Source organism: Oncorhynchus masou, chromosome 32 (assembly GCF_036934945.1).
Source record: "Oncorhynchus masou masou isolate Uvic2021 chromosome 32, UVic_Omas_1.1, whole genome shotgun sequence".
NCBI classification, from domain to species: Eukaryota; Metazoa; Chordata; class Actinopteri; order Salmoniformes; family Salmonidae; genus Oncorhynchus; species Oncorhynchus masou.
Genome location: NC_088243.1, coordinates 33259235 through 33287049, shown reverse-complemented (window position 1 = coordinate 33287049; position 27815 = coordinate 33259235). Strand labels below are relative to the sequence as shown.

The window sequence follows — 27815 nt, the reverse complement described above, 5'->3', positions numbered from 1 at the left end:
GAAATATAGTGTGCCTCTGATTTATCAATGATTATGTTGCGTGCAACAGTTTGATAAACGACAATCATTTGTTGTGCACGGAAATCCTGTAGAGATACCGAAGAGTCAAAGGGAGCTGTTCTGCAACATCTAGTTTTGTGGACGGGCTGCACCAATAGCACACAGCTCTTGCCATCTTTGTGCTTGACTTTCTCCTCCCACCACTCTTGTGTGAGAATTGCAGCGAGCCACCAGCCTAGGAAAATCGGTTATCCGAATACTCCGTGGAAAGGGGGTGGCAAAGAAGAGCGATTAGGCTGAAGATACCCGTTTGGTGTCGATTTCGTTTGGAAAAGTTGATAAAGTTTAGTTCACAATGTCTTTGTCTGTACCCCAGAATGGAATCAAGGCGGATAACGAGCCCGTTATCGAGCTCTTTGTGAAGGTACGTTCCAGAATAGATTCTCCAGTAGGCTGTCTGTCGCATTGGGAAAAGTTTGTTCTTGACTGTATTTGTCTAAATAAACATTTAACGTAGATATTAGGCCTAAATTAACAAATGCATTTAGTCGGGCACGTTTTTTTTGGGGGGGATACCGGTATAAAGTAAGACTCTAAGCTACTTTTCTTTCTTGGAGTGCATAGGACAGTGGATACGTGTGCTGTCGTTATTGATGTACCATTTGGTTGTATTATATTGTTGCCATTTGCTTTCAAAAACTGTTTCTTGAAGTACTGCGCATACAGAAGTCAACTAGTCTTTAAAATTGCGTAGGTGATCCGTTTTCCCAAACGTTTTACGATTTTTAACAATTCGAGTATAGGTTAGTTTGAGACCCTCCCAAAGTGTGGCCATGTGAGTTTGTCAGACTTAGGGCGGATACCGCGGCTCTGTGCTCTTCCCATCATCTTGAGGAGAAGGAGACAAAGCATCCATCCTAGTTAAGTGTGCCTCGATTTTATGTAAAACTAAGCGTGAATTATACATGCTAAGATTAAAGATAGAGTATGCTACAATGTCGCACTGGTTAATAAACTATCGAAACGATAGTGTAGCACCGCCACCGGGTGGTCGCACGCTGGTCGAAACAATGTAGCCGCCCTTTTGAAATACAATATTTCCAGCCTGTCAAAAAGGGGGTATCTGTAAGGTTTGGAAGGAGATGGGATATGGATGAAACACTTTTGATATGTCAATTGGAGATAGTTGGAATATATTTACAATTACTGGCCTTTTGTCCTGTTTAGGTTGATAATGGTAGGGGTGTGGTGCAATGAAACAGGCTTTCCCCTGAAGTTTATAAGAAATTGGTGACTCAATATCTTGGCAATTTCACAGAAAAGACTATTTGGCTTCCACACTTAAATGTTTCCGTTTTCTCCCTATTCATGAGGATGCCCCCCCTTTAGTTGGCATGTATTGGGGATGAAGAAATACAGCTTGTTGTAGTGATGGTGTCTGTAAGGAAGCTATAGCTAGCTCTTTGACCTTGCATTTCAGTATTGTAAAGTTACTCAATTGAAAAAGGTATATTATGCACTAGAAAGTTTGGGACATCACAGGCTGATGTCTGACCTGGAATAAAAGCTTAAAGTTTTATAGGGTGTTTCTCAATGTGCATACTACCTGCTCCACACTTTCATGCTCCAAGTGCATTCTCCAAGGATGTGCATCGCCCTATGGTACTCCCGATTGCTGCCTGTTGTGATACAGCCCGGGATCGAACCAAGGTCTGTAGTGACGCCTCTAGCACTGAGACGCAGTGCCTTAGACTGCTGCGCCACTCAGGAGCCAGCTTGTTAGCTTGCTTGTTAGGACAAGGGTGTGGAGAACGCATTAAACATCTAATTGAGAAGCACTCACACTCCCCCTACTGTATTACCTCACACTGCATCTCCCCATACCACTGAACCGTATTCCAGCCATGACAATGGTAACAATAGAGACTTAACAAGATGTACAAAAAGCAAACATTTTACTTCATAACTATCTGCTAGCTACTGTATATGTGAATAGTAATAATGCAGCTAACCAGCTAGTATAACAGGCAAAAATGACCTAAAACAAATTATCTAATGTCCATTCTTCGTGGGTAGCTAACTAACAATTCTTTGTGCCTGTCTGGCTAGTTAACAGTAGTAGCTAGCCAGTTAGCTCTTATCTTACTATGGGCTTACTACAATGAGTATTGTTGGCAGGGAACCATGACAAAATTAACACAGCATGTATTTATTAACGTAGAAAGATGAAAATATTGTACTCAGGCAACATATGAGATGTGAATAGGCAACATTTAATTCTCAAGACTGAGTATATTTTATCTCGCTTCAGCTCAAGTAATGGCCACTGTTGATTTCAAGAGAATTTGCATCATTTTTACATGGTTGCGTCATATTTCTTTGTATACTTTCTGTTGAAGCTTGCATCGATGCATGCTTCAAAATATGTACAAATGGAGCAACATTTGATAAGTGTCCTCTGTGCCCCCTCTCACATACTTTGATTCAGACTCTCCCATGCTCCAATTTGGGTGCTTGGAGCACAGTAGTATGCATTTTGAGACACCTATTGACTCCCATCAATCCTGTTTGTAATCCGGAAAGCTTTTTATTTTCTTCTGCCTGTTTGGCAGAGTAGGAGAGGGAAAACAGGGTGAGGTGGTGGAACCACAGTGGGGTGAGGGTTTGGGGGCCTGTTTGGCAGAGTAGGAGAGGGAAAACAGGGTGAGGTGGTGGAACCACAGTGGGGTGAGGGTTTGGGGGCCTGTTTGGCAGAGTAGGAGAGGGAAAACAGGGTGAGGTGGTGGGGTGAGGGTTTGGGGGCCTGAAAACTTACACGAGGCCTTGATCTTGAAACCAAGCTTTATTGGTAATGTAAACTCACTGCCCCCCTCTGAGCAGTATTTCAATGGTGATTATGATCATGTCTGGTTATGATGTTGACAGTGTGATCTAGATACACGTGGCTCTGTTCTGCGTCAGGCTACAGTTCCTTTGATGTGCCATTGGCCCATTTGAAGTCCCTGTCTCGTGACTGTCGAATTTGTATAATCTCTTTATTTTCAACTCTTAATTTTGCAGCTTTTCTCTTATTGAATTGAACTTTGACATTGTCCTTTTTGCAAATGGATCTTTTTGCTTCAGTGGATAGACATTAACTTTATCTGCCCTTTCCCAAAAGCATTTGGTGATTGACCCTAAACCAGTGCGCTTCGAGGACATAACCTTGGGGTACTGCGTGTTATGAGTCAACCTGCGCACCACTAACAGGGAGGTGATAGCTACCTACCTCAGTCAGCCATCCCTCGCTGCATACAGGAGCAGTTACATCATCCTAGGTGACTTTATATATTGCTACAACCGCTTCCCAGCCCAACCCTCTCTTGTGCTATGTGTGCTCTCTCTGTAGTGCTTGTGTACACAAGATCGTCCCCCATTGTCAGTGTTTGTTTCTGTCAGCGTGTGCACACAGCAAGGGAGACTTTGATATGTGGCACGTTCTTTCCCTACATCCTATCCATTGCTCTGTGTAGAGGCAGACATCTAACTCACCCATTATTGATGCTCCAGGATGTCCATCATTGTTCCCGCTCTGCTGCTTTAAACACAGGCAGACGTCTTAGGCAATGAGGCAGGCGTGCACGTTGCCATAGGCACCACACAAACGGTGGCTACTGGGAACAGCTGATAAGGCTCTCTGTGTGCTCTATGCATGGACTGGCGTAGTGGCTCCTGATCCCCATTCATCATCCTGCTAGCGTCTGAGGGGAGAGACTTTAGTGCCTTTTGAAACTTGCTGACCCACCTAGATTGTGATGATGATATGAGGTTATTGCCCGCTTTAAATCTCCCTGCTGCAGTGTGTACTGTTGTCTTACAAGGTTTCTGTGGAAACAGTTTTGATTGTAGAGGTGAGTTGTAGAACCCTTGAGCCCCTGCGACTGGAGCCTGTCTGGTGCCAGTCTACAATTTGAAAATCCACCAGTAAAGAGGGTTATTTTTGTCTGCTCATAGAAGCAATACAGTTTAATATTATTTTTATTTATCAGGGGTGCTGCAATTCTATCTATTTTGCCATGGGGTGGAGATACTTATTTGCAGTTTTAAAGCTAGTTTCCTGCAATTCTACACCATTTGCCAAGTCTTATGCATTGTTAATATATCTGAGTGAGAGTGACTAACAAAATCAAAGCCCTGCGTGCCCGGTCGGTATTCGGCCATGATAACTGGCTAGATTAATTTAACTATCGAAATTGTTAGCTGACATGGCTAATTGAGAGACTGTCAGTAGCTAGGTTTCCTTCCAATTGGCGACAGTTTTCAACTCTACCAATAGTTTTGTCACAAACTGTTATGTTGTATTGCAAATGTGCTTACTCTGGCAGGCACATTTGCGATATGCGCTCTAGCCAACAGCTCATAGATACTGTGCGGTTAGGCTAGTCTACATGATGTGATTATTATGGATAAAAGAAAGATTATTTGTCAAACATCGCTCATCATGTCACCAGAATAAGACTGTCGATATTTATATTGGAAAAGAGCATCAAGCTCATCGCTGTGCACTTTCACCACCCTGTGAAGTTCATCATTTATTCAATCTGTAGCCCAATAAACTGCATGGTTTTCGGAGTCGCAGTGGGAGGACCACACAACATACAGTAATATTGTGTGACTCTAAGTTTACTTCAATATGATGGTTATATCAGTATTTGCGCTTAATTGTGTTTCCGCTGCCATTTCTCGCATACTTATTTTTACAGACACAAAAAATCCCATGTCGAACAAACAAATGATCCATTGGCGTTTATAAAATTGTACCAAAACTTCCTGTTTCCATCACAGCTGTTTGTTTTTTTTCCCTCCCGGTATGACTTTACTCACATAACCTGATGGAAATGTGGTTAGTGACTGACATAACAAGAGAAACTGCTGATACACAACTACATTTTGAAATTGCACTTTGTGTTCTATTCTAACTGTCAACAGTAAGTTGAAACCCAGATGGCGGGCCTACAAAATGGGGGCATGGGCCACAAGTTGCCCATCCCTGCTCTGTGGGTGTATGTCAACAATCCAATGTGTCATCTCTGCTAGTTTTCAAGTTATGGACCATTGTGTACAGAGAAATTGGCATACTAGGCACACATTCACTCTGTTGGAAATGCTTACAAATTGGAACATAACCCAAACTAGCAGAGATCCCACTCTAGAACTTATGATATGCCAAAATCACGGTCTTGTTTTGTGCGGAATCACCCACAAGCTAAACGTTCTGGGTGAAGGCATTGTAGACTGGAAAGGCTTTCTGTGACAGATGGTGCTAGAGTAATGACTAAGTGATTAGGAAGTTCCTTTTAGGAGACTGCACTGTTCATCATATGCACTAATCACTTTGGTTTGACCCTCCAGCACTGGACAGGAAGTGTGGTAATCTTTCCTTGATGACCCACATTCCCATAAGACTTAGGGCATCGCTCATCGATAGGCACACTAATGCACAATGACCCAGCACCCCAATATCATGCTAAATTACTGTATGGAACAAGAAGCAATACAGATAACTCCACATATGAACTCCGAAAGGACATGCTTTCATCTTTAGTTTGTATGCTGTCGCTCTGCCAGCAAGTGTGCCAAGGCTGGGATGAAGGCCCACCTCCACCTCCCACCAATGAGGAAGGCATAGAGTCCAGGTATTCTATTTCCATGGATGAATGCAGTGCAAATAGACATCGAAAGTAATCCATTCTTATGTCCCGTGGCTGGAAGGGGGTCCGTCTGTATTTTTGTGTTACTCTGAGAGAATCACATGGAAACTATGGCGACAGAGACCAATTATGTACCAGTCACTGGTTTTTAAAGAACCATTTGCAGGGATGTCCACCCAGGACAAAATCCTAAAGGTCAACACACTTCTCCCTCAGTCTCAGGCCAGAGAGACATCACGAAAAGAGCTGCTCACCTCCTACACTTCCCTCCTCGTACTGTATGGCTGTGTGACTCCATGTCATGTGAGATATGCCATCATAGGATAATAATAGTTTGGTATGAGAATTATTAGGAACAGCTTGTACAGGGGCAAAAACAGGATATGTTTAGTTGACTTTTTCTTGATGTCTTGGCAACTCTGTCCTCTTTTGTCTCTGCTTAGTCATGCCTTTCTGTTGTAATTGTCTAAAAATGCAAGATCCACAGTTTACACGCTCTGGGTTAACCATCAATAAGTTGTTTGTGTCCCTGCAGTAACTTTAACTTGTGTCACAAGTGTATATACCCGTGTCAACTTGACTTCAGCTGGTAGCATTCTACATGTCAATCTCCATTTGCCACTTGTTTGCATAATTACTTTGAGTATAACACATTCTTTCTCCCCAGAGTGGCACAAAGGCAATTGAGTAGCCCGTTTTTACATGTAATTTTTTTTTTATATAGTAAAATCAATATAGCAGTTTATTCTCTCCAAGCACTATTATGCTGCAGTCAGCATCATGAGTCGGGGGACAAAGATTAATGGTCTGTAACTGGTCTGTTGTGCAGTACTGTAGCGGTGAGAATGCTTCACTATTAACTGTTATGACTGAGCCTCGGCCAAATGGACACAGCAATGTAACACAAGATGAGGGGGGTAACTCTTTGTCGACCGAAAGTTGTCTGTTCTTTTGAAAAATATGAACGTGTATTTTTTTTCGTATGGACACTCCCCATGTTTAAAAGTTTTGATAAAATCAACTATATGCATTGAGCTTATGGTTTGATGAAATATGAAAAATGCATTGAGGGCGCCAGAAATCTAGATAACCAGAAGATGAAAAACATTAACCTGAGCCAACTATTTTCCTCCTGCTGGCTTTGGCAGATTCTGCCATTACTCTCCTGAAGTTGCAGGTAATAATCTACATGAGGAGTCGGCACCCTTTCTCATGTGGAACGACCATTTATCTTACCATTTCTACAGATCTGCGTGTCAATCAAGGTTTTCAGATGCAAAATTATAAGAATGTCTTCATATCTCAATCATTGTCATGTGGTTAATAAAAATAGGCACTTTTTTAGGTAACTTCTATTGCCAACTATGTAAAAATAGCTTACATGAAGCAAACAAATAAAAACATTGCAGCCTGCAGGTAGAAAACATCCTGATTTTTTTAAAAATTTTTTAAATTTTTATTTTATTATTTTAAAAAGTGTGTGTATATGTATATTCTATAAGTGACATTGTCTGCACATGGCCTGTCTGCAATGAATTTGAAACATTGTATCAACTTCTTGGTCCAGCCCAACCTTGCCTAGCAAACTTGCAACATTGTATAACAAATTCTGGGCCCTCAGTTTCCCATGCCAGTGATATACAGTAGCAGCACCCAAAATGAGTACCGGAACCTATTTTAGTCCATGACATTTTCCACTTTCACGCTGAGTGGTTATCGAAAGGGAGAGCGCTTGAACATTTTTCAAATGCATTGAGAGACTTGTAGTTTTCATTGGATAGAAAAACTGTCTTTGATTGCTGTTTGAAGTGAAGATGGCATTTACTTTGAGAAGCTCCATAGGTCATTAGTGGTTGTGCGTTAAGCCAATCAGAAATACTATCAGATCCCCAAATGGGCACATAACGACACTACCGGTCAAAAGTTTTAGAACACCTACTCATTCCAGGGTTTTTCTTTATTTTTACTATTGTCTACATTGTAGAATAATAGTGAAGACATTAACACTGAAATAACACATGGAATCATGTAACCAAAAAGTGTTAAATCAAAATATATTTTATATTCAAATAGCCACTCTTGGCATTCTCTCAACCAGCTTCATGAGGTAGTCACCTGGAATGCCTTTCAATTAACAGGTGCCTTCTTAAAAGTTTATTTGTGGAATTTATTTTTTAATGTGTTTGTGCCAATCAGTTGTGACAAGGTGGGGGTGATATACAGAAGATAGCCCTATTTGGTTAAAGACCAAGTCCATATTATGGCATGAACAGCTCAAATAAGCAAAGAGGAATGACAGTTCGTTACTTTAAGCATGATGGTCTGTCAATGTAGAAAATGTCAAGAACTTAAAAAGTTTCTTCAAGTGCAGTCGCAAAACCATCAAGCGCTATGATGAAACTGGCTCTCATGAGGACCTCCACGGGAAAGGAAGACTAAGAGTTACCTCTGCGGCAGAGGATAAGTTCATTAGTTACCAGCCTCAGAAATTGCAGGCCAGATAAATGATTCAGAGATCAAGTAACAGACATTTCAACAACTGGTCAGAGGAGACTGTGTGAAATCAAGCCTTAATGGTCGAATTTCTTTAAAGAAACCACTAAAGGACACCAATAATAAGAACCAACAAGCAATGGACATTAGACTGGTGGAAATCTGTCCATTTGGTCTTGAGTCCAAATGTGTTTTTCTTTTGTTTTGTTTCAACTGCTGTCTTTGAGGAGCAGAGTAGATTAACGGATGATCTCTGCATGTGTGGAGATATTTTTTTTGTAACTTGTCAAAAATAACTTTCTCTGTCATTACTGTGTGTAGATTTATGATGCGGGAAAAAATGTTTAATCAATTTTAGAATAAGGCTGTAATGTAACAATGTGGAAAAAGTCAAGGGGTCTGAATACTTCCCGAATGCACTCTGTGTGCGTATATTTATTTTATTTGTTATTGCTCGACTAAAATAATATTGGTCGACCCGACAGCTTAACAATCGACCAGTTCGCTAATTGGGGTCAGCCCTCTGATTCAGAGGGGTTGGGTTAAATGCGCAAGACACATTAGAGTTGAAGGCATTCAGTTGTACAACTGACTAGGTATCCCTCTTTTCCCTAGTTCTAATCAGTGTCAATCTTTTTTTTTTTTTAAATTTTTTTATTTAACATGTACATCTTGGGGAGGTAAAAAAATGAAAAGTAGGATGCATGCCAGCAAAGCCACAACTCTAAACAATACTTTTTAATTGCACTATAACAGTGACAAACTGTTAGGGCCTAACATAAAGATACCCCAACAGCAGTCCCAACACCTTATCACTGCTATAGTTCATTCAGCCTCATTTACTGCCTTTAAAAAAAAACATAGCTGATATGGCTGACTTGCTTAAACATATGTGGTTTCTACTGACAATTGAGATGTACAAACTATGGCTTAAGGGAAAGATGAGTGGTTAAGAGGCCATCCGTAATTTCTATTAAGACATTAATGAGCGAGCCAGGATGGACGTCGTCAATATATTTGTTCAGCACTTTTGAAATGTACAGCGGCAGAATTCAGAACATGGCTCGTTCTTAGTGTTCTCCCTGTACACCAAGTCAGAACCATAGGGGGCATATAAGCAGACAATTAATGAAAGCTTTTACAAAATTCAATGATTACATTCTTCTAAAACAACCAAATCAGAACAGTAGGTGAAATGAGGGGTAAATAGACCAAATTATTAGGGTGAGGCACATGGGCTACTAACAACTTACTACACAATATACACTTAGTAATACTTTCTTGGCTACAGTATACATATCTCCCTGGCATATTACATAATTTATGCAGCAGCATACATGACATTTTTGGACTCCCCTTGTTGTGCTTTGCTCACTTGAACAAGAAGGTGGCACGATGGTCCTTCGTGGGCAAGTTTTGTCATCAAAGTCTGTCATTCTCTGGATTTATGGTGCTTTCAAGACAACTGGAAACTCTGAAAAAAACAAGGTCCAATCATGATGACGCCATTGATCTTCAGGTCGTAGCTCTATAAAGAGGCCCGAGTTCCCGACTTACAATTCCGAGTTGAATGACCGTTCAAAACATTGTCTTAAACTCACCGAAGTCTGATTTCATGGCACAAATCATGCTTAATTGACAGCATGAATGTTTATTATTTTTAAACCTGGAAAAGAGACACTTAATCCCAGATTTGGGACCACACAGCCACTTCACTGAATAGCAGGCTAGTGATCGCTTTGCAATGCTTGCAGTTAGCCTTTGTCACTGATTCCACCCAAACCACTCATTGTTGAATTTCCAACTTGTTGTGTAATGTTTGGCCGATGAGCACTAATACGTTTTATCTTGATATGACAAGGATTAAAAAGGATTTGCCAATAGATTGTCGACTTGATTCATGATGACTGCTAGCTAAGATTTTGAAAGTATGATATTGACAGTCCAATCAAAGCTAAGGTAGATATAAATTTAATTTTATCTGTGGCCAATGACCTTGAGCCTTCTTGGATGGGCACTTCTAATGTAACTCTATGGCAGCACACATGGGACTTTGGATTTTCAAGGTCTACCCTTAGACTTGGCAGTGACGTACTGTCCCCTCAAGGGACAGAACACAAAGATAATCATGGTGCAACTAGAGAACATTACCTACACCTACGTGTTTTCTGCTGGCTGCCCCACCACCACAGAAAGCATTGATCTAGGCTGAAACACCTGAATGGCAGGTTGCCACTTGTTATAATGCACTATATTAGTGATGTTTCAAGAGACCTGACCATATACACGGAGTGTACAAAACATTAGCAACACCTTCCTAATATTGAGTTGCATCCCCCTTCGAACAGACTCCATTCATCAGTGCATGAACTCTACAAGGTGTCAAGCCCTCCACAAGGATGCTTCCCCATGTTGACTCCAATGCTTCCCACAGTTGTCAAGTTCGTTGGATGTCCTCTGGGTGGTGGTGGACCATTCTTGAAACTGTTGCACGTGGAAAACCCAGCAGTGTTGCAGTTCTCGCCTGGCGTACCTACCGTACCCGGCTCAAAGGCACTTAACTTTTGTCTTGCCCATTCACCCTCTGAATGATACACAATTCATGTCTCAAGGCTTACAAATCCTTCTTTAAACTGTCTCCTCCCCTTTATCTACACTGATTTTAAAGTTGATTTATTTTAATAAGGGATAATAGCTTTCACCTTGATTCACCTGGTCATGTCATGGAAAGAGCAGGTATTCTTAATGTTTTATACACTGTGTCGTACCAGATACATGTTTTATATATTGTTGAGTTTCAAAGTCACGTTTGTTTAAATGTTCTGGACACAACTCTCTTGGTGAATGAACAGCATGCTGTGTGCTCATGCCATTCTGTTCAGAGGAAAGGCTTGGTGCCTGTTAGGAAGTTGATGTTTTAATGTTTTAATCCTTCTGCTCCTAAGGAAGCCCGTCTGCTAAATGGGATATATTATTATTATTCTAAAGGAAGCCCTCTGTTAATGGGATATATTATTATTATTATTTTTAATCTTCTGCTCCTAAGGAAGCCCTCTGTTAATGAGGTATTTCTCCTGTAGACCAATGACAGGAAATTATACTTACTTGAATGACAAGGAATGAGGTAGAAGGATGGATGGGCAGTGAGAAAATGGAGGAACATAGAGGGGTTCAGGTTGTGTTGGGATAGGGCAGGCATCAATTTGGACAGAAATACAACTTTTTTAAAGATCAGTTTTAATCAAGTTTACAGATGGGCATTGCTTCTGACATATTTAGCTCTGTTACATCAACTTGGATAACAGGGTGCTCGAGTGCTGGACCTCAGATGTAATGAATCTACCCTGAGGGCAGGCAGAGTAACCCAATTCAATCCCATCTGCTTATGTTTCACATCCTGCTTTACACTGGTAAAATGAGAAATAGGCTGGTGTTGGTTTATGGTGATGGCTTTGCTGCCATGTGAACTAACACCTATAGCACAATACTGGAGCCAAGGGGTTGTTCAGAATGGTCTGGACTTCACTAGTCTTTTGAGGGAATCACTACATTTAGTGTTAAAGTTGCCTCTATCAGGTTGACCTGGCCAGGGCGGAGTTTGTGTTGGAACACACACTTTTTAAACAACCGCCACACAGATCAGCAGGAATTGTTTTATCTGTACTTCTCCTGCACACACCTGCCTGTCTTTCTCCCTTCTGTCTTATTTGCTTCCAACTTTACCTGAATCATGTTTCACTCAAATTCATACCTGACTTTATATTTTCTATGTTATTATTCTTAACCTGGAGAGCGTAATGGGTCACGTTGTTGATGACTCGACGTGAGCTAAATCTTATCCCTCTCCACCCCTTGGTTAGTGTCCCAAAGAAACTTTCATGTTGCAAGTTTAAAGTCCTCTACCTCTGTCGGCCTGTCTGTCTGGGAGACGTTAGGTTTCCACTCCATGTCGTCCACATGAGTCAGAGCCACACCAGGGTGTGATGCATTTCCTTTCCTGTAGGGCCGGACTATACCACCATCATCCTTCTGACCACAAACCTAGCCCTAGCCAAGTCAGCATCAGTCCCTTCCCTTCAAAGTAACAGCCTTACATCAGCCATCCCAGCGCAACTCTAGCCATCCCAGCGCAACTCTAGCCATCCCAGCGCAACGCTAGCCATCCCAGCCAGCCCAGCCCAGCCCAACTCTAGCCATCCCAGCCCAACTCTAGCCATCCCAGCCCAACTCTAGCCAGCCATCCCAGCCCAACTCTAGCCAGCCCAGCCCAGCCCAACTCTAGCCAGCCCAGTCAGTCCCAGCTGCCCCAGTCATCCCAGCCCAGCCACACCCAGTTTGCATGCTTGTCCAACCTAGGGGAGGCGTGACCCTTCCCGGAGGACATTCCGCCTGTGTCACGGGGCGAGAGGAGGGCAGCGGAACACTTGTTGGCTGACCCCCACCAAGCTCCTTATTCGGTAAAAGTGTGGCCTGAACTCGAGCCCACCCAATTTAGAATGTTAACTGTGAGTGGAGGGGAGGACATGACTGTCATGTTACTAAAATTAGGCCTGGATCAGACAGGGCAGAACTCTCCAAAGGAAAAACAATAGACGTGTTACCAGTCCTGGTCTGAAGCGTTGATCAGCCACCACTCTGGTGGAGAGTTTTGGCCTCAATGATGAGGGCTTTTTAAAAAGGTTAGATCTTTATTAAAGGCACTAATGAAAACTGGTATTTTATACATTCCCTAAAGTGTGTTTGTGAGCGAGGGAGGCAGTGGTACAGCTCATGATTCTATTGCTGGGATGTTCTTAGCCATAAAATGTTATGGGACATGAGGAAGAATACCCTTCTTTTTTTAATGCCAGTTAAAATGCTGAGTAGCCAGTGTATTACAACATCCTGACGCTTAAAACCTACAGTGTCATCAGACTTGACATGCCTCAAGATGGTCATTATAGAAGTAGCTCCATGAGGGTGAACGTGATATCATGATCTGAGGTCAACGCAACACTGGTAACGTGGCTGTGCTTGTCTCCTGTAGATGGGTGAGGGAGGGGGATGACTGCGGTCCCATTGTGCTCATCTCCTGTAGATGGGTGAGGGAGGGGGATGACTGCGGTCCCATTGTGCTCATCTCCTGTAGATGGGTGAGGGAGGGGGATGACTGCGGTCCCATTGTGCTCATCTCCTGTAGATGGGTGAGGGAGGGGATGACTGCGGTCCCATTGTGCTTGTCTGCTGTAGATAGGTGAGGGAGGGGGGGATGACTGCGGTCCCATTGTGCTCGTCTCCTGTAGATGGGTGAGGGAGGGGATGACTGCGGTCCCATTGTGCTCATTGTGCTCATCTCCTGTAGATGGGTGAGGGAGGGGGATGACTGCGGTCCCATTGTGCTCATCTCCTGTAGATGGGTGAGGGAGGGGGATGACTGCGGTCCCATTGTGCTGTCTCCTGTAGATGGGTGAGGGAGGGGATGACTGGGATTGTGATCTCCTGTAGATAGGTGAGGGGGAGGGGATGACTGCGGTCCCATTGTGCTTGTCTGCTGTAGATGGGTGAGGGAGGGGGATGACTGCGGTCCCATTGTGCTCGTCTCCTGTAGATAGGTGAGGGAGGGGGATGACTGCGGTCCCATTGTGCTCGTCTCCTGTAGATGGGTGAGGGAGGGGGATGACTGCGGTCCCATTGTGCTCGTCTCCTGTAGATGGGTGAGGGAGGGGGATGACTGCGGTCCCATTGTGCTCGTCTCCTGTAGATCCCAGGTAGAGGGAGGGGGGATGACTGCGGTCCCATTGTGCTCGTCTCCTGTAGATGGGTGAGGGAGGGGGATGACTGCGGTCCCATTGTGCTCATCTCCTGTAGATAGGTGAGGGAGGGGGATGACTGCGGTCCCATTGTGCTTGTCTCCTGTAGATGGGTGAGGGAGGGGGGTGACTGTGGTCCCATTGTGCTCTGATGGGCCTCCCTGGACCTTCAGTGACTTCGGCATGAGTCATCCTCTCCACTGGATGGACAACTCTGTGTCTCTGTGTTGAATCCTAGTGGTTAGAGCGTTGGGCCAGTAACCAAAAGGTTGCTGGATCGAATCCCAGAGTTAACAAAGTAAAAATCTGTTGTTCTGCCCCTGAACAAGGCAGTTAACCCACTGTTCCCCGGTAGGCCGTCATTGTAAATAAGAATTTGTTCTTAACTGACTTGCCTAGTTAAGTAAAGGTTCAATTAAAAATCTGGTTTTCTCGGTACTTCTATATCAGAAGCCTAATGTTCTAGTAGCATGTATTGCTTGCTGTAAGTCAAATAGGAACATTGGCACAATTGATTCGGAATATGATGCAATCATCAACATCTCCTGACTAATTTTAACCTGCAAATGAATAAGATAAATGAATAGTGCAAGGCTAAGTCATGTAGTGAATGATGGCCAACTTGTTAAGTAATATTTTTCAGTTAAGTACTGTGGGATTGCAGTTTTCTTACCACATATAAAATGTGAAATTATGAGCACTGCTGAATAACTGAAATGAAAATAAACATACATCAGTGTGATCTCATGACCATATTAGGTGCTGGCCCAAAATCATTTCTTACCTCATGAAATTTTATTGGTCTTTTTTTTTTAAATCCAGTAACATGCACAGAACCGTCCACAAACAGTTTCTGCTGGGTATTCCTCAAAAGGAGCTCTCTATTCACAATGCTGAATGCAACGGTTCTGGGACACTGCTTAAAGCAATGGTCACTTGAGAGAGAACAGTGTTGGAGGGCCTGTTACACCACTCAGAGATGGAACTAAGCCATGATTTAGTTATGACAGTTAACAGACGCGACTAGTGTCACAGCTACTGTGTCTGTCAAATAGCCCAAAATCGGATGGCTTGTAATTTTAAAGTTTGTAGCTCATTACTTATTATTTACAAAAATATATTTATCTTATGGATTTGAATGTCTTTTTTCCTTTTTGAATGTCCTGTTTTTTCCTGTGGCTTTGTGAATATCTACACGACTTCGCTGTAAATCAGCTTCTTCGTATGTGTCTTAAGAGGGTTTCTTTGTGTGTTGAAGATACAGCTGTGTCAGAGCAGAAATGCACCGCTACAAGCATCCTCATTTCCGGACTAGTTTCTGCCCCCTGCCCCTAGTGAGGGGCCCAGGATGGGGAGCGGGGGGTATGAGGAGATCACCAAGCAGCCCGCCAATAAAGCTTAGTTGGCTTGTGCTCTGCTTGTTTTTCCCCTAGAGTGGGTGAAAAGGGTCTATCTATTATTTTTGTCTCCCTTTCTCCTTAACTAGATTTATGCTAATTCCACCAGTCTATTTCTGTCTTCCCTCATTCTCTACCATTTCTCTCTTCCTCCCAACCTCCATCTCAGAGAAGGCAGGGCTGCAGGGAGTCTGTGGCAGTAGCAGACTAGGGCTTGGCTCTCTGCAGCTCTGATATGTACCTGGAAGATCAGACGAGGCCTGTTTTTGACGTCTTCTTTACAGCAGCCTCCAGTGGAGAAGATCCCTGTCTTGTTCTGACTGATAGCCAGCCACAGTTTCTCATCTGTTCTACTATCTGAGCACTGGCTTTGCTTGAGGTCACCCCCAAAGCTACTGCTCACTCCATTCATACAGTGCATTCAGAAAGTATTCAGACCCCTTGACTTTTTCCACATTTTGTTACGTCACAGCCGTATTCTAAAATTAAATAAACATTTCCTCAGCAATCAACACACAATACCCCATAATGACAAAGCGACAAGTATTAAAATGTTTAAACAGATACCTATTTACATAAGTATTCAGACCCTTTGCTATTAGACTGGAAATTGAGCTCAGGTGCATCGTGTTTCCGTTGATCATCCTTGATGTTTGAACAACTTGATTGGAGTCCACCTGTGGTAAATTCAATTGATTGGACATGATTTGGAAAGGCACACCTGTCAATATTAGGTCCCACAGTCAGAGGAAAAACCAAGCCACGAGGTCAAAGCAATTGTAAAGCCCCTGAGACAGGATTGTGTCGAGGCACAGATCTGGGGAAGGGTACCAAAAAATGCCTGCAGCATTGAAGGTCTCCAAGAACACCGTGGCCTCCATCAGTCTTAAATGTAAGAAGTTTAGAACCACCAATACTCTTCCTAGAGCAATCGGGGACAAAGGGCCTTGGTCAGGGAGGTGACCAAGAACCCGATGGTCACTCTGACAGAGCTCCAGAGTTCCTCTGTGGGAGAACCTTTCAGAAGGACAACTATATCTGCAGCATTCCACCAATCAGGCCTTTATGGTGGAGTGGACAGACCGAAGCCCCTCCTCAGTAAAAGGCACATGACAACCCGCTTGGAGTATGCCAAAAGGCACCTAAAGACTCTAAACCCCTAAGAAACAAGATTCTCTGGTCTGATGAAACCAAGATTGAACTCTTTGGCCTGAATGCCAAGTGTCACGTTGGGAGGAAACCTGGCGCCATCCCTACGGTGAAGCGTGGTGGCAGCCTCATGCTGTGGGGATGTTTTTCAACGGCAGGGACAGAGAGATTCTTGATGAAAACCTGCTCCAGAGGGCTCAGGACCTCAGACTGGGGCCAGAGGTTCACCCATACAACAGAACAACAACCCATAAGTACATAGCCAAGACAACACAGGAGTGGGTTCGGGACAAGTCTCTGAATGTCCTTGAGTTGCCCAGCCAGAGCCCGATCGAACATCTCTGGAGAGACATGAAAATTGCTGTGCAGCAACGCTCCCCATCCAACCTGACAGAGCTTGAGAGGATCTGCAGAGAAGAATGGGAGAAACTCCCCAAATACAGGTGTGCCGAGCTTGTAGCGTCATACCCAATCAAATCTGATGCTGTAATAGCTGCCAAAGGTTCTTCAACAAAGTACTGAGTAAAGGGTCTGAATACATATGTGAGTGTAATATTTGTTTTATTTTTAATAAATTAGCAAACATTTCTAAACCTGTTTTCTTTGTCATTATAGGGTATTGTGTGTAGATTGATGATCGGGGGAAAAGAACATGGCTGTATTCTGAACATGGCTGAAATCCATGTCGTATGTCTACTTAGCATTTTATTCTCAGAGATGCTCTTCACATGGAAACTTCTGACATGATAATCACCTCTTTTATTATGGGCTGCTTGTCATGTGAGTCTGTCCTCCATCATCATGGGAACAGTCACCATGTCATACTGTCATTCCTACCCCTGACACATTAACCAACAAGAACTCATCTCTCTGAGCAATACGATGATTTGATAGCAAACCTTTCATACACAGGACAGTAATGGAATGAAAAGGAGGGGACATTGAACAAAGGCTGTGATCGAATTCAACCTTTTTTGAGATAATTGAAGAACAGAACAGCAACTCCAGCCTCTAGCAGCAGGCAGATCAAACAGAGAACACACCGGACATCCACAGCAAAGAGGGAGTGAATCAGCAGGGCGCTGCTAGCTGGACACACTGCCTGGAACAGTATGGAAAGTCCCCTGTTCATTCATAGCATAACTTTAGGCCAAAAATGTAACATTTTAGATTTTTGGCTACGTTTAAAAAAAAATAAATAATAATGTTGGACATATTTCTAGTGGTGGAGGGGGACGTTAGATCCATGTGAAGTAATATGATTTTGTTCATGTTCCAGAAAGCCCGATCTTGGCACAGGTCCGCCAGTCCGTAACTCAAGTCTGTGGTATGCTATTTTTAATTAGTGTATGCGTGTCTTTGATGTTGGAATGGGGCTGAATCTGAGAGGAGTTTTCCTCAAGATACCCTCTGCGCTGGTCAGAGGGAGAGAGGGCACAAGAGAGAAATAGGCGAGAGGATATCGACAGATACAAAGTGGCTGAAATGTACACTGGATCCAAGAGGGAATGTGCAACCATTCAGTTTAGTGAAGACTTGTTACAGTTGGAGAGGGAAGAAATACCTTTCGTCCCTACCCTTCTGAATGGATGAATACTGGGCATTCTTCAGAATGAACTGGCTCTGAGAATGGCCTTCCTCTGCGCTCGCTGTCTGTATGGAGCACTACATAACCAGTTGTGTAAATCTGGGAAGGGGGAAGATTCGGACCATGTGGAAGACTGCTTGAGTTGATCCACTTCAGAGGAAAAAACATAATGAAGTTGGACTGATGTCAGAATACAGTTGTAGAGCGATCAATAGTGAGAGTAGCAAGATGATGTGAGTAGTATGGTATCGCTGTCTATGCCAGAAATCCAAGCACAAACTTGGAATGAGCGGGCATTAACTGAAAATACTCTATTTACTAGAGTGAAATCGAAGGCTAAAAACCTTTCTAGCTATACTATGTTTGCTTACACAAGGTCTTTACTCATGACTATTTTAATTTCACTTTCCAGTTACACTTGGATAGGCAATCTGTTGATAAGCAACTGCTTGTTGCGGTTTAGAATAAGGGTTAGGCTAAGTGTTACGTTTGGGGTAAGGATAAAGGTTACGGTTAGTTAAAATGTTACTCTGATAGTCCATCTGTAGACGCGCTACAAACTATCCAAATAAAGTCTTGCCCAATTTCCTAATTTAGTAATTACTGTACACGTGTAACATATTGCATGAGGAGACGTTAGTTGCATTAAACTCCTTTGTTGGCATCCAGTATCTTCTTCTCTCCCACATCTATTACCCCACTCACTCGCTGGATACTGGCACTTGCCTGTACTGAAGAGCCCTATTGATATAGAACCACTTGAGGAGGGGGAAGTGGGTGTTTGCTAGCAGTGGTAGTTGGAGATATCTCTGTGTTTTATAGGACACTGTCTGCCAGTGGAGGGTTTAGTATATTCTCCTCACTGGCTCCTTTTTACTGCTTGGACTGGAGGTCTGTGTGTACATTATTCCAATGCACAGTAGTAGTTTGTCATACAGTGGAGGTAAAAGTAACAGATCTATTTGAGGAAGGGAAAATCCCCTGGGTGGTGGTGGATCTCTACTAGTGGGCAGTTCCTTGTTCCCCCCTCCCATGTCCAGAGATGGTCTGATAACAGTTCTTCTAAGAACTAAATGTTGTTTTACAACTCAAAATATGTGAAGGACAAGCAGGCTGATTAACCAGTGCCAGACATCCTCCTTCCCCTCCCACTCAAATACATGTTCTAATGAAACGCAAGAACGCTGTCCTGCTCCGTCTCAGTCACATCTGGGGTTTGTGTTCCACTTGGCTGACTGCCAGTGTGGAAGAATGGAGGCTGCTGTGGAAGTGTGCTAAAGTGTTTGAGACAAAGGTCAGCCTGCTCTCTGGGTGTCAGGGAGCTAGTCTCAACTGTGTGGTAGAATACATTTCTGCTCTAAATAGGCCTGTGCTGGGGGGGGGGGGTTGTGGGTCAAGTTTGAGAACCACTTTTCTACTCAATTAAGCCTCGTGCATTTTATTTGGTTTTACAAGAGCCTATCATACAAACGCAATGTCATCCATTATCTGTAAATAATGCTGATGTAATCTGACCTTCTTCCCGAACTCACTCACTCACTCACTCACTCACTCACTCACTCACACACACACACACACACACACACACACACACACACACACACACACACACAGGCGGGAAGTGATGGCGAGAGCATCGGGAACTGTCCGTTCTCACAGAGACTCTTCATGATCCTGTGGCTAAAGGGAGTGGTCTTCAACGTCACCACAGTGGACCTGAAGAGGTGAGGGAGAATGCACACCACCACGTTACACTAGCCTTCTCGCTCACTACACCGTCACGCTAGCTAGCTCCTTTCCCCCAGAAAGGGTCAGCCTTCTACACTTCCTCTGCTCCTGGAGAGCCAGGGGAATTCTGTCTCTCTGTCTCTCTGTCTCTCTGTCTCTCTGTCTCTCTGTCTCTCTGTCTCTCTGTCTCTCTGTCTCTCTGAGCTTTTCTGGGCTCTCCACTAACACTCTGATCCAACCCCACCTCAAACATTTTCACCACCCTTACGGCTTATTTGTTTTTCCCATGACCTTTCCCAACCTGGAGAAATCTGGAAAATAAACAAGCTGCATTCTGGAGAGGCTGTTTTGAGGTTGTGCTCACTTCCTGCCTAGATTTGGGGGTAAATTGTCAAAAATCAAAGCAGAATCTAAAAGGATTGGCTACCCCTCCCAAAGTCATTTGAAGTCTATCTAGTCTTGGCTGAAAGTGCAGTAAAAGTTCTTGTCCATGTTCTGTAGAAGGCTGCCTGGCAGCTCCTTGCCCAACCATTATATTCCTCAATGCATCACCTGAACACTTCCTGATTTTGTTTTTCCTCTTCTTGCCATACAGTACGTGTGATTATTTTCAGATATAGTAATGGACTTGATTTCCATGGGCCTTTTTAAATCATTGACTGACAGTATAGTATACAGGAGGCTCTGAAGTGTTGTAGAGGGTATAGCTCAGCCATGCAGATACGTATGCATCGCTTAGCATCTCTTCTCCTGAGAAATCTCAAACACTGCTACCTCTGCCAGGGTTGGTCCTGTGGGTAATCTAGAGTTTGAAACAAAACAAGACTGGGTAGTACACAGAGCAACCTTCTCTTTTTTACATTTGGAAGCACAGGGAAGTTGTATTTGGCTATCTGTGAATGTATTTGCATATGTATCTATAACTGTGTGAGGGTGTGTATGACGAGACGAGCTTCCAGAGGTCTTGTAAAAGGCAGTGGAGGATGTCCGCCCACTTAAGTGTCTGTTTTCCCCTCTTTTGTCAAACATGTCTTTGTTCAGTTCTGACCACATACTGTTTTGACCTTTTAAAAAAAAATGACTGATAAAGGCTTCACTTTTTCCACAGAGTAGTGTGTTCACGCTCCAGTCAGACAGTGTGGAGTGTGTTCACGCTCCAGACAGAACGAGGCAAAGTATTGCACAAATGTATTTAATCCTGTTTTATCGCTGTATGGAACTCGAGGACGGTACATTTTCTAACCTTTAATGTTATGACCTTGCTTTGGGAAACTGTTCAAAAAGCCCTTTTGGCTGAATTTGAGTAACATTTTAGTTTTCTTTTTGAGAGTACACTTACCCCCTCCCACTGTTCCTTAATGTTGCCATGGGGTGAGGGTGCTTCCTGTGCTCATGCCAAAGGATTGAGGTCACTTCCTGTTTTGGTGCCCCTGTGACTAGTTGGTCTTACGAGTCTGTTTCACAGCTCCCCTTGTAGGGAGACCGTAACCACTGTTCTCTGCACATACCATTGGCCTGTATGTGACGCGGTCTCTATGGCTAGATTAGTGGTAGGCTGTTCTCTGCACATACCATTGGCCTGTATGTGACGCGGTCTCTATGGCTAGATTAGTGGTAGGCTGTTCTCTGCACATACCATTGGCCTGTATGTGACGCGGTCTCTATGGCTAGATTAGTGGTAGGCTGTTCTCTGCACATACCATTGGCCTGCATGTGACGCGGTCTCTATGGCTAGATTAGTGGTAGGCTGTTCTCTGCACATACCATTGGCCTGTATGTGACGCGGTCTCTATGGCTAGATTAGTGGTAGGCTGTTCTCTGCACATACCATTGGCCTGTATGTGACGCGGTCTCTATGGCTAGATTAGTGGTAGGCTGTTCTCTGCATCAAAGTTAATTTGCGCCTCACTTTTTTGGGGTAAATTTTGCTCTGACATGACAACCCTGATGACTAACGAGCAGACAAAAAAGAAAATAATTCTGCTTTTTACTTGTATTTTTTTTTGTGGCTGATTATGGAACATGACTCGGCTACGTGCTGTTGATTGGTCATTCATCACTCACTCATTATGTTCTGTGTGTTCATCATCTCACCTCCCAGAGACATCTGGAACAAAACCCCCAAAAATCACTGGACAGAAGAATGGAAAAGGGGAAACATGACCCTGTTGAAAATAAAGTCCAACCCAGGGTGTGTGAGGGGGAGGACTGTGGAAGGCCAGAGTGGTCTGGAACAGTCTAGCATGGGACAGGGATTTGTGTCATGTCTGTTGGCAACAGCCCCCTCCACTGATCTGCAATAGAACTGGGCCCTGGGAGACACAGAATAACGCTTTAATGATTGTTGATGATTTTAAAGAGTAGATTGACTAGATGGATTATAGGGATATAAAATAATAGATTAGTGAGTAATCTGTGATGGCTCAGTTTGAGTATAGAACTTTATTATCCCTAGGGGAAAGTTGGTTTTGCAGTGAAGTCATCTGTACAAACAAGACAGACATTTCAACAACATCAAGGAGAGGGAAAGGGGGATACCTTGTCAGTTGTACAACTGTATGCATTCAACTGAAATGTGTCTACCACATTTAACCCAACCCCTCTGAATCAGTTGCCTTAATCGACATCCACATCATTGGCCCCTGGGGAACAGTGGGCTAATTGCCTTGCTCAGGGGCAGAATGACCGATTTTTACCTCTAGGATTCGATCTGAGCAATCTTTCGGTTACTGGCCCAACGCTCCTACCTGCCAGGCGATCTCTTAACACAGTATAAGATAATCATTTGGCTGATTGGAATATTTACCAGTGCGTTGTGACATGCCCACTAAATCCCCTCTCTTCTCTGCTCCCTAGGAAGCCTGCAGACCTCCAGAACCTGGCCCCAGGCACACACCCTCCTTTCATCACCTTCAATGGGGAGGTCAAAACCGACGTCAACAAGATCGAGGAGTTCCTAGAGGATGTCCTCAGCCCACCCAAGTGAGTCGTCTGGTCTGGTTGGCAACAGCATTTCACACCCACTAGGCACTTCACATCAGACTGCCTCCACGAGTAGATACCTACGATACAGTATACACTCTGATTGTCAGATCTAACCAGGTGGATCATCGGTTTTGTGTGTGTGTGTGTGTGTGTGTGTGTAGGTTCACCAAGCTTGGCACCAGACACCCTGAGTCCAACACAGCTGGGATGGACATCTTTGCCAAGTTCTCAGCCTTCATCAAGAACTCCAAACCAGATGCCAACGAGGGTGAGCTTTCCATCCCTACACTATAGATAGATGGATGGATGGATGGATAGATGGATAGATAGATAGATAGATGTAGTTCCAGGTTACTACTCAGAAGTCAGTGAAGAAGCAATACTTAGAAATGGAGTTACACTGGTGGTGCAGGAAGAGTTCTGTGGTTGCTAAGCGATAATGGTAGCCTGAGGTGATTGGTGACTGGGGGAGAGTGGGGGTCTGACACGGGAACACAGGGCTTATGTTCTCTGGGGTGGCCTCTGTCCCCAGGCCCATTCCTTCCCCTGTCCCCCATGTCACCTGGCTGGGCTCTCTTAAAAAAAAAAAAGAAACAGCCAAACAGCCTGGTAAAAACAACCGAGAGAGATGGACGTGAGCTCAAAGCACCTCTCTTCCCTATTATATTGTGTTGTGACCATGGGAAGACATGATTTGGACACGACACCAGGTGACGGTATACTGTAGCTATGCCTCGGTCATATTGGCTCGTGTTTCTCTGTCTGTATGCTATGTTAATCTGTTTTATGACATACCAAAAGGACATGAACTGATACTGTATCTTGGATGGTATGGTTTCTATTCTCCACCCTGCTGTAATATTGACCCATCGTGATGGTTGGCTTTGAATTCCTTCTGGGCTATGTCAACACTACTGCTGACAGTCCTATCTGAATGATAAGCATGCTCTGTTTATAAGACTTTAAAATGTAAAACGCATGCCTCGTCACACTCTCTCTAACTGGCTACATACTCTACAATCAAATGAAATCAGTAGAATTTGCTCAATAAACCAGAGTCCAACTCCTGCTATCTATGTTGGCTGAGTGGACCATGCCTTATTAGGGGTCTCAAAGAAAATGCTAAAAACTGTCAGTGAGGAATGTCTGTGAAAGTACTTATGCACTGCAGCTCTAGTTCTGCCATCTTGCTATGAAATGCTGCCCTCTGCTGTGTGTTTCCTGTAGTGTCTGTTTGGGAAGGGGTCCAGAATATTCAACACAATGCAGGCAGGCTGGTTTGTGAATTCTATAATGCAGTTGACAGTTGTTGCGATAGTGTAATGAGAGATGATGAATGTTCCTTTTTGTGCTGTAGGTCTGGAGCGTGGGCTGTTGAAGACCTTGCAGAAGCTGGATGAGTACCTGCGTTCCCCACTGCCTGACGAGATCGACCACAACAGCATCGAGGACATCAAAATCTCCACTCGCAAGTTCCTGGATGGTGACGAGATGACACTGGCTGACTGCAACCTCCTGCCCAAGCTGCACATTGTCAAGGTGAGACTGAGGGTATCAAAACAGGATATTCTACACACATTAGCAGAGTCCATGTAGTCCATGAGCCAGACCCCCAAATTTGGGCCTTTGGGCTCACTTGGGGTTACAATGTCTCATAGTGAGTTCTTTGAAGGGCTATGGTCCTAGAGTTGGAAAATGTCTGGTAGTCGTTGCGAGAAGTGGAGCTTTCTCCGGTTATCACTTTCTTCCCTCCTTTCCCATTAGTTTTTCTTTATTACTGAAGTTGTTGGTTACGTGTACCCTTTTTAACCATGTGTAATTGGAAAGTTTTGATTCACAACTATTCATCAGAACAATTTTTCTGAATGTTCAGGTCAACAGAACTTTGACCTTTGACCTCTAGAATTACAAGTATGCATTGCTTTAAAAAGGAAATCCTGATACATTGTTTGACAAGTGATTCTGGAAATATAACCAACTTTGAAAGCCACAGCCAAAACTATTTAAAAATCACCCATGTTATGCCACTGACAGAATAATTGAAGCTTAGCCATAGAATTCCATGTAGTGGGGCAGTTATGTTTTTGTATTGTAACTTTGGTGATAAAGGCACCACATTTCACACACACACTGCTAAAATAGTTTAAAAAATAAATCACACAGAAGTATTTTTCCAATATGGCCACCAAACAATTCAATAGGGTCTCGTTGGATCATGACCACGCCTGCATTAAATATTGTTGTAGTATGCCCAATATCTTAAGTTCATAGTGATGTAGGATATATAACCAAATGACCCAGGGGTGTGTGTGAGAGCGCTGAGAGCTGTTGCCAGAGAATGTATGTTAATTTCGCTTAGATTGATTTATTTATTTTACTAGGCAAGTCAGTTAAGAACAAATTCTTATTTTCAATGACGGCCTAGGAACAGTGGGTTAACTGCCTGTTCAGGGGCAGAACGACAGATTTGTACCTTGTCAGCTCGGGGATTCGATTAGATAAGCTGCCTCCAATGTTGTTTTAGAGAATTTGGCAGTACGTCCAACCGGCCTCACAACTGCAGACCACGTGTCACCACGGGCAAGACATGACTTTGGGAAACCCTTGTATAGGCTACTGACATTGTTTGTCATAGGGTAAAATCCATATATGGGAAATGAATGGGATGGAGGGAAGAAAGTGTGATAACTAGAGACTGTTCAAAATACTGCACTGCTGTCATACATGCTGCCACATCGTCAGCCCAAATCTATTATTTTTTGTCACATGCGCCGAATACAGCCTGTGTAAACCTTACTGTGAAATGCTTACCTACAGAATTGGTCAGGAGCCCGTCAAACGGCAGCCATCTCCTCCGGCGCCGTTATTCCCCAAGTGAGCCTGACTGACTATTATAGTGATCACTTATCAAAGCTACCTTTGCTGATAAGGTAGCCCAATGCTGGAATGCTGCTGTTTGCAAAACATCTTATGTATGGGTATCTTGGTAGCATATGCCATTCTGCGACCAAGTCATGTTGTACCACTCTTGGCCTGTAGAGGGACACATTCTCCAGATGTTTGTTCTGAGACTAACTCACTTCATCAATGTCCACCTCCATCCACAGGTGGTGACCAAGAAGTACAGAGGCTTTGACATTCCCAAGGACATGACGGGCATCTGGCAGTACCTGCAGAATGTCTATACGCGCGAGGAGTTCACCAACACCTGCCCCAGTGACAAAGAGATTGAGATCGCCTACCAAGACGTGGCCAAGAGGCTGGTGAAATAGGGCTACTCCACCCCCCCCCCCAGCACTGGGACTGGTCTGTTCAGACACGAGAAAGAACTATGAACTACCTTTCCTTCGCTCATTTAAAACAAACCTAATGCATAAATATCTGGTCCTTCCGTTCCCTTATTTTTTGGAAGATTTCTTGAGTACATGAATCTCAAAGGTCCGTTGGTTATTGCTTTTTTGTTTTCTTTCTGTTATGATGATTGTTTCGAGGCGTCTGACTGGTGAGTTGGTCGTGCTACCTGCCAGATTGGATGCCGGCTAGTGTGTATCCGAGCTTATCAGTTTTGGAGGGCCATCGATACACACTATAAAGTGGCCTTCCGGCTGACCCTCTGTTTCCACAAGGGAATATGGTCACAAGCGTTTTTTTTTCTGTTGTCTGTTCAATATTGATTTGCATTTCATGCTTGCTATGAAAGTAACCATTACAAGACTGATTTTGTGTGTTGGCTAAGGAGTTGGTTTAAACAGTGTTGAAAGCTTCAGTGTTTTTGGCTCTAGAGAGTAAATGAGGGCAGGTGTCCCTGCATGTACTGCATTAGACACTAGGCCAAACCACAGTTGACATATCAGCGCGATATGCTTCATTTTACTGTTGCGTTGCTTGAGTCAATTGGTATAACTATAATACAGGTAAGGCTACCTGTTGTCCACGTTCTGATACGATTTACTCCATAACCTTGTATGTGGACACATGGGTGCAAACATCCATGACACTTATGCTACCTGAGCTCAGTCTACAGTCGGCTCAGATGTGCCAGGTCCCTAGATTAGATGTTTTCAGCTCAGAACAAGGGAACTTAAGATGCGTGAAATATTAGATACTATGTAGCAAACAAACCCAACCATTTTTAGACTTGTATGGGAATAAAAAACTGTCCTTCATCACTGCATTGCCTCATATCACTGCTCCATATAGACACTGACACTCTTGGCAGTAATGCTCAATTTGCCCAAAATGAACATGTTTTTTTCGCTCTCTGCTGTACAGTACGAAGGGAAATCTTTAGCTTGTGTTGTGCTGGCAGCAGTGGTAGTTTTCTATTACACTTCAGCCACCGAAAAGGGGACATTTTATTCGGGTCTCACTGTGGATTGAATGACTCCTGTTATCTAAACTAGTGAAGTAACAAACACTCGTCATCGTTCTCCTATCGCATACAGAAGAGCCCCAATCAGCCATCAGAAAAGGTGACACTAAAGATATTTATGACGATAGGCATCGGGGAGAGGAGACCGGTAATGTTATGACTGTCATTTAGGATTTAAATTTCTCATTATTTAGAATGCTTTCAACGGTAGTGAGTGTATTCTGTCATAGTTTCAAAATGCTTTAGTGTGGATAAAGCAAAAATGTCTTGTTTTTCTCCCCTTGTTTTGCTATCCTTTCAGACATTTGTTGTAATACAAATTTGATAAGAGGATTTGTAAATATTTGTTTTGATTATTCAGAGTTCAATGTGTAAATTGTATACATTAATTGGTTGGTTTGAATTGGGGGGGTGTGTAAGCCTTTTCTACCTGCTTGGGTTTTAGTACTAGAAGACATCTCCTCTGGCCTTATTTGTTTTCTCTTGCTTAGACGGTTTTCAAAAATCACTGCAATTACGACATGTGTATGTCAATTTCAGAAGAAAAGATCCAGGCTATGTCATGGCTTTTTTTTTTTTTTTTTTAACAATATTGACATTATTGAAATAAACCTATTATTGGCA

The 27815-nt window shown here is 43.4% G+C and overlaps 1 protein-coding gene across 1 annotated transcript; it reads left to right on the top strand.

Moving 5' to 3' along the window:
• On the top strand, positions 1–27815 carry LOC135525971 (chloride intracellular channel protein 4). The gene is made up of 6 exons (XM_064953958.1): positions 1–424; positions 19721–19830; positions 22691–22816; positions 22981–23087; positions 24177–24358; positions 25927–27815. The coding sequence occupies exons 1-6, from the start codon at positions 356–358 to the stop codon at positions 26089–26091; spliced, it is 759 nt and encodes a 252-aa protein (XP_064810030.1). The 5' UTR covers positions 1–355; the 3' UTR covers positions 26092–27815.

Coding starts and splice junctions, on each gene's coding strand:
- LOC135525971 (XM_064953958.1), top strand. CDS start 356: ATGTCTTTGTCTGTACCCCAGAATGGAATCAAGGCGGATAACGAGCCC. Junction 425..19,720: donor TTATCGAGCTCTTTGTGAAG/GTACGTTCCAGA, acceptor ACACACACACAG/GCGGGAAGTGATGGCGAGAG. Junction 22,817..22,980: donor GATGTCCTCAGCCCACCCAA/GTGAGTCGTCTG, acceptor GTGTGTGTGTAG/GTTCACCAAGCTTGGCACCA.